At 37.7% G+C, this 7923-nt stretch overlaps 1 protein-coding gene across 1 annotated transcript; it reads left to right on the forward strand.

Moving 5' to 3' along the window:
* Positions 1-2660: 2660 nt before the first annotated feature.
* Positions 2661-4703, forward strand: PRR32 (proline rich 32). The gene is made up of 2 exons (XM_010371402.2): positions 2661-2760; positions 3618-4703. The coding sequence occupies exons 1-2, from the start codon at positions 2741-2743 to the stop codon at positions 4492-4494; spliced, it is 897 nt and encodes a 298-aa protein (XP_010369704.2). The 5' UTR covers positions 2661-2740; the 3' UTR covers positions 4495-4703.
* Positions 4704-7923: the final 3220 nt, after the last annotated feature.

Consider the following 7923-nt stretch of genomic DNA (forward strand, 5'->3'; position numbering starts at 1 on the left):
GCTGTGAAGAATACATTTCTTTTGTTTATAGATTACCCAGTCTCAAGTATTATGTTATAGCAGCAGAAGATGGACTAAAACAGCTGCTTTGCCAACTAGGTTACTTTTTGGCAAATCTTCAACCTTCATTACCCATGTTTCCCTCCCCAAAGCTGTTATTTAAATGAAGTGAAGAAAAAGGCATATACTTTATTACTGAATTTTCAATGCTCAGTGGATGATTGAGTTAGCCTGACAGCTTTTTGCAAAAAGGTAGGTTTTGAGATGGCTTTCTTTAACTTTGAAATTTGAATGTCTTCAAATATTTATTTATGGGTAAAATTTCTTGAATTATCTGATTGATCTCTATCTCTAAGGGGTCTAATTGGTACTTTATATTTCTATTTCTGCAATATGAGCCCTAGTTTTGATTTAAAATATGAACTACAAAATGCCAAATTTTTTTCTTTATTTCTACTTCGATAACTGTTCTTCCCATAGAATGACATCTCCTTTTCTGCCCATGTATATTGTATCCATTTTTCAAAACACAGCTGAAGTTTTAATCCCACATAAACTGTGTCACAACTACTGTAAACCACAATTATAGTTCCTTCTTCTGAATTTCTATTGCAGTCTTAGCTTATACCATGCAGCTAATGGTCTGTGTCTATTTTTTACACAATTATACAATTTTTCAATAATTTTATAGATGTTACTTTGCCTCCCAAGAGAATTAGAACATTCCCTGAAATCAATAGGGATTGAGTATTTAACTTTTTTAGTAAAATCAACACTTAACACACTAGTGAATGCATGCAGTAGGGATTCAATAAATATGGACCATTTGCACAAGAGAAAACAAGTTACAAACAAAATATGAGGTAATATCCATAAATTATACACTTCATGGCTTTGGAAAATTCTTGGTGCCATGGTCATTATCATTGTCCCCAGCAATTTGGTTCCTATATTACACCGTACTCTTATGTAATCCAATTAAGATGATATCTTAGGTAAAAATAGTTTATTATTATAATAATTTGATAAGAACAAAAGGCATTCCTCAGGCTTTGTTGCTATTATCAGGAAAAAAAGTATGCAACCTATTATACTGAAACTATTTATCTAAATGTGATTCACCAACTATTAGCAAGCATTAACCCAAGTTGCAATTTCCTCTCTGATACTACAAGAAGTAAAAGAACTTTAGCACTCCACAGCAATAATATTGCTAATAATACTGTTATTTTTACATGAGGACAAGGTGCGTAATAAACTGAAGCAAGAATAGAAACAGAATCTGGGGAATCAAGAGATTACTTAATAGTGAACCATGCTAGGCAAGTGAACAGATTCTTCCGGAAAATGTGTTGGAAACACGTCACTTTCTTGTATGGATGGAGAAAACACACTCTGGCAGGAAGATGTGAACTTGGAGACCCCAAAGGTCACTTCTATATGAGTTGTGTTGATTTGCAATAGTGACCATTCCTTTACATTAGTACTTTGTACTTATGCATTATTCTCTTTCTCTCTCACTCACACACAGATACACAGACACCACATGTCTAAAAATTTAAGCACATGATGTCTGAGTCTGTTATATTTCCTTAAGAGAAAAGAAATATACATTACTGTTGAACTGTAACAGCATATGCTAATATTGAAAATAAGGAAGACACAATCTCCCAGGTCTAGCCTGCACAGCATAAATTTTATGTAAATTTAGGCAGGTTTGCCAAGTTTATGGCTTTGTCCTGGAGCAACATTAGTTATCTTGGATGATGGAATGGTTGTTGTAATTTCAGAGCAATTAATCTGTAGATCAATGGCAGAAAAGAAAGCTGGGAAAGTGCACTTGCTTAAAGCAAGGGAGGTGGATGAAATTTAGGCTGGACAAACAGAAAGTTCCCTAGGCAAAAAAGTTACAAGGCCAAATCTGAGCTAATATTTATAAATTTATGATAACTGTTATGCCATTTATTCTGACCCTCCCAGCTTGAGAGAAACTTCCAAAGCTGTATTACAGGAAATACACACACACACACAGAGAGAGAGAGAGACAGAGAGGGAGACAGAGACAGAGACAGAGACAGAGAGAGAGTTTATAAACTAATAGGCAAGACGAAGGATATAACTGCAACGTGAGAGGCTAAAAAATAATGTCACAATGATTCTTAGAGGAGTTCTTGTTTCATCTTCACAGATAGAAAAGCAATTTAGCCCCCAAACCTTTGTTCCCCATCAAGTTAATAATATGCATACCCAAACTGGAAGTTTAAATTACAATTTTAGGCACAGTACTCTGCTGAATGTGTTTCCAGATTTGAGGAGACTTGACAATTACCTTGTATAAACTAAAACTTCATAAATAACTCTAAAAAATATCATGCTTCCACGATTCTTCTAAATCTTTCTTGAAACGATTTGACTTTCCAACTGCCTTGCATCAGAATTAATGTAGTGAATGCATTTATCATCCATCTACTACTGTGCAAACACCAGTCCCACATTTAAGTTCAAAGGCATGTCACAGATTCTTCCCCACCCCTCCCCACTCCTTTTCTCCCTCCCTTCCTTAGCAACTGGTAACCTCAGAAAGATAACTCCAAATCTAGAAAGAAGCAGTTGGTCCCTGGCTTCATTCGAGTTGCCAAGCCTCTAAGGCAGAAGCAGGAGTCATTTCTCCAGACCCAGCTGGCCTGTTCAGTGGGTTATCTCCACCACCTCAGGAAAGCTATCCTGATCAAATTTCTTCATGGCTTGTATTGAAAACGTGTAAGTATAAAATAATACAACTGTTAATTTTGAAGGCAAAGTTCAAACTGTTAATTTTGAGTTGTACTCAAAATTTTGAGTACAACTGTTTAATTTTGAAGGCAAAGTCAGTTTGAATTGCTTTATTGTGTAACTGGGACAGGGATGAGTGGGTTGGAGGAAATGTGGGAGGAAATCACAGACAAAAACTTGAAGGATATAAATTTAGTTACGAAGAATACTGGATTTAAGAGTGGCAACTTTGAAGTGTAATTTTGAAAGAAAATTTGCAAAGCCCTAGTCTAAACAGTAGGGTTTAAACATGAGGAAATTCTTACTCTAGGGTGTGGTGTTGGTTGAATGAAAGGAATTTTTAACAAAATTTGGTGTGAGTGTTGAATGATACCTCAAGAAGAGAAACTTGTGTTTGTTAACATAACTAACTTTTCTTTGACTTCTGTGAAGAAAAATATATTTTACTTTAGAAGACATACCAGAACAATCTTGCCAGAATCTGAATGCCAGGATTAGTGAATCAAAGATCCTAGAGAGAATTGAAAAAGCTGGTATTTTCTATTATATGCTTACTATTAAGTTATGTGCATCTTCTAGGCTTCCTTGCTGCCTTGTGGAGGTGGGGAAATGAGGAATGAAATAGGCCACTGAGTAGTCATGAAGGGTAATCTTGTAGCTTAGTACTAAAGAAGCCACCTGAGAAGAGGCAGGTGCACTGAGCAAGTATTTGGCTACACATAGGGGAGACGGCACTCCCTTTTTCCCTGGTATATTTCAGTGAGCTCAGTCAATTACATATTTTAGCTATTTTCTGGTCACTGCATTTCCATTTTTATTAGCTGTTTGATTTCTTTTTTTGCAAGCCTTGGAGGGCACGTCCCTTCACCCTTGGTAGTAGCTGTGGACAAAAATGGGAACCAGGAGCTGCACCACGATATGCCCCTGCAATGTCTGAGTTCCAAGCCGGAGGATGACACGGAGCCCTGGGGTCTACCTCAAGTATCGCTGAGACCTTCCATCAATGTGCTGACTGATCTGGCTAGCGAGCAACCGGAGTGCCCCTCTGAGAGAATAGGATCCTGCATTCCTGTTCATAGTTTGAGAGCTCTTAGACACCCCTATGGGCCACCACCTGCTGTTGCAGAAGAGTCCCTAGCAACAGCAGAAGTAAATAGCTTTGATGCACTGGCAGGCTGGAGGCAGGAGGGACAGGATGCTATTAATGTGTCCTGGGAAGTCTCTGGCGGCCCTCCCGCACTGATAGTAGGGGGCACAAAGGTCAACAATGGGGGCACTGAGAGAGGTAGTAATAATGCAAGGTTGTATGTGGCTTTGCCACAAGGTAAAGGGTTCTTTTCACCCAGAGGCCCACAAGTGAGAGGCCCTTCACATATTCCCACCCTTAGATCAGGGATAGTAATGGAGGTGTCTCCCAGAAATACACAAATAGCCTGCAGAGGAAAGCTGGCTCATGTTTCTTTCCCACTTGGGGGCCCATGCCACCCCATGCATAATTGGCCAAGGCCTATCCCGTTGTCTTCCAGTACTCTAGGTTTACCTTCTTGCTCTACTGCTCATTGTTTCATCCCTCCTCGACCTCTGATTTTCAATCCATTTATTGCTATGCCTCTTCCTTTTGCTCCTCCTCCAATATTTCATCCTCCACTGCCTTCTTATTTTGTCCATTTCCATTCTGGGGGAATGCCAGCTCCTGCATCACCCAACAGAGAGCATAGCTGATGGCAAAAAGGAAGGATGAAAAAAGGGTTGTGGAAAGAGGTGAGAGGTGAAAGCTATTCATTTATGCTTTTATGTTTGAAACCTCGTACCCTTCCACACTCTGTTTAGCATGAATGTGCCCTGTTTGCAACCTCGTACTCTCCCACACCCTGTTTAGCACTAATGTGCCCTACATACTGGAGATTCAATAAAGATTGTAAACTTTGAAATGTTGTAAATTATTTTTCAAAATACCACCACAGGAACCAAAGCCTTGGATTTTGTATTCGATCTTTAAGTAATTAAAACAGAAACAATCCTGTCAGTGTTTTCTAAATAGCTTAGTTAAATGACTGTTACTATTTTCTAGTGAGCTGTCTTGTAGTGTGACTGGGGAAGGGTGGTTAGCTTCTTCCTAGGCCAAGGCTAGATTGGGGAATCTCTATTTACCCAAGTCTATAAGGGGTGCTCAGAGCTGGATGGCTTAATTAAGAAAAGGTCCATAAAGGCAGCCAAAAGTCCAGATAATAGAGAAAAATGAACAAATGGTAAAAGAAGCCAGATGAGATTGAGGTGAGAGTAATAGAGTCAACATGTAGCAGTCATAGGCAGAACCAAGTTGAAAAGTCAGGAAAGTAGGAGGAGGGAAGATGGAAGCATATTCTTCCACCACTGCTTCAACACGAACTGGTGTTTGTGTTTCAACTTTTCCTTGTTGCTAATTACATAGTATATATAGCTCTGGCTCAATAAGAGTTCAAAATCAAATACAAAAAACTAGCCAGGCGAGGTGGCAGGCGCCTGTAGTCCCAGCTACTCCGGAGGCTGAGGCAGGAGAATGGTGTAAATCCGGGAGGCGGAGCTTGCAGTGAGCTGAGATCTGGCCACTGCACTCCAGCCTGGGAGGCAGAGCGAGACTCCGTCTGAAAACAACAACAACAACAACAACAACAACAACAACAACAAACAAACAAAAAAACAAAAACAAAAATCAAGGTGGAACAGGACTGATCCTTTCACCCTTTGTCTCAACAAAGAGCTTACTATATGTAATAGTCCATTCCCACACTGCTAGTAAAGACATACTCAAGACTGGGTAATTTATAAAGGAAAGAGGTTTAATTGACTTACAGTTCCACGTGGCTGGGAGGCCTCAGGAAAATTACAATTAGGGCAGAATGGGAAGCAAACACGTACTTCTTTACATGGCAGCAGGAAAGAAAAGTGCAGAGTGAAGGTCGGGGAGGCACTTATAAAACTGACAGATCTTGTGAGAACCCACTCATTATCATGAGAACAGCATAAAGATAACTGCCCCCATGATTTAATTACCTCCCAATGGATCCTTCCCAAGACAGACACATGGGGATTATGAGAACTACTATTCAAGATGAGATTTGGGTGAGAACACAGCCAAATCATATCACTATGTGCTCAAAACTTTGAAGTGCAAATGAAAATACTTTGCTCACATGGAAATATTTTTCTCAGATACTGCTGTGTTTGTATTCTTCATAATTTGTTACAGCACCCCATTATAATGATGGTTCTGAGAGATTATCAAAATGTTCAGATGGGAGCTTTTAAAATTTCAAGTAACAAAAATAAGGATGCAGAATGCAGTGTGAAAGGATGTACATTTTGACAGCTATATAACAATTCACTATATAGGAAATGACCTAAAACATAGTGCCATTGTACATGAATAACCAGTCAACTAGATATGTCTGAAGAGGACGTTTCTTCAAATAAGCATTTTTAATATTCAGTGCTGATAGTGTAGGTGATGTAACCAGTTAGACAGAGGCTGAATAAACCTGCCAGAGACAAAAACTAATAATGAATGTTTAGCACCAACAAAGAGTCATTTCTACTCTGGTAAGAAGGACACATAGATTCATTAAGTTTCTTTTTTTGTTGTTTAATAATAAGTCATTCTAAATGTACAGGTAGTATTCTAAGGTTTAGCAGGAATATCTGGATAGTGCCTGATAGAATTCCTCTCACCCCATGTATGTCTTGAAACTGGCATGATTCCACCAATTCACTCTGGTGGATTGAACAGAAGTATTCAGCACATCTTTGTACAGCTGCTCATGATAAGGTAGCTTAGTCCTAGTGTACTAAATATTTATTGAATTTTAATCCTTATGAACAGAGAAGTAGGTCATCAAAATATCTTTTGAGCCAGATGTTTAAAGATGTTTGGAGAAGAAATCAAGTCATAATGTCAATGGTAGTGCTACGTCCCTAGAGAGTTGCCGAAAGGTGTAAGTGACAGCAGGACAGGATTCGTTTTCCTTCTCAAAGGAAGTAAGTAGCTCAGATCAATGCTCAGAAAAACTTAACTTACAATTAATTAAAGAAATCCATGATGAATTGACTAGAACAAGCAAGTGACATCAATACAATTAGCTCCTTTTCAACTCTCTTTTCTCTTTCCTCATCCTGTGTGTGGTTTTTTTTTAAATATATTCTATGTCATGTCTAAACACTGAACACCAATAGTGAGCAATAATGAATACCTATTAGCAAATGGAGACACCAAAGTTTTATTTATACCTCTGAGGTGCAGGATAAATATGTTTTCTTTAGTTTATGAAGAGTTCTGTGCCTATATAACCAATTTCAATGGATGCAAGCATGAAATAAGCCTGAAATCCTGCTATTAAATGCAAATGTAATACAAATATTTTTGATTATACATGGCTTCTGCATGGAAATCCTGTATTACTTTGTTATCACACATGACAGTATCCTGAATGACAGCAAAACATCTGTTTTTAAAGAAACGAGTCACGTTAAAGTTGCTTTTAAAAATTATTCTGGTAGAATGTGATCCATATTAATCCTAAACCATAACATGATATTCGTTTTGGAAAGCCCTCATAAAGTAATGTATCCAACACTCTTGAATATATATTATTTATTTTTATTCTCTGTGGCTTAAACAGATTCTAGTCACAAAAGAGAAAGATGAATATCAACAAAGTAGTCCTTTCCTCTGGTAATAATGGTAACGGGTTAAGTATTTCCTATTTGAAGCTATAATCATTGTCACAAGAAGATTCATGTTATACTGTTTATTATTTATAGTTCTTATTATATTCCTTGTCACAGGAATGTAGCATCAGAATTTTAATGTCCTATATATTCTCTAGAAGATAATAATAAACTCTACAACACTGACCTTTTACATGTCTACAGTATGATTCATTAGCCATTTCTATTTTTCACTGTTTACAACTTCTGTGGCATGGGTGCAAAAGGTACACTTACAGCCAATGAAAGTGCAGAATACTGAAAAGGTTGAAGTTCAAAGTTATGAAATATTTAAAGTTTATAGTCTTTCATAAACTAGAATGCCATTAACATTATGCCTCATTCTTCTGAGAATTATTACAACCAAAAAACTAAACAGGACCAAATTATTTATTTTCACTGGAGTCT

Source organism: Rhinopithecus roxellana, chromosome 7 (genome assembly GCF_007565055.1).
Source record: "Rhinopithecus roxellana isolate Shanxi Qingling chromosome 7, ASM756505v1, whole genome shotgun sequence".
Lineage (NCBI taxonomy): Eukaryota > Metazoa > Chordata > Mammalia > Primates > Cercopithecidae > Rhinopithecus > Rhinopithecus roxellana.

Excerpts from the sequence above, each read along its gene's own strand:
- PRR32 (XM_010371402.2), top strand. The coding sequence starts at position 2,741 with ATGGCTTGTATTGAAAACGT. Across the intron at positions 2,761-3,617 it reads ATGGCTTGTATTGAAAACGT|CCTTGGAGGGCACGTCCCTT; the intron begins GTAAGTATAAAA and ends TTTTTTTGCAAG.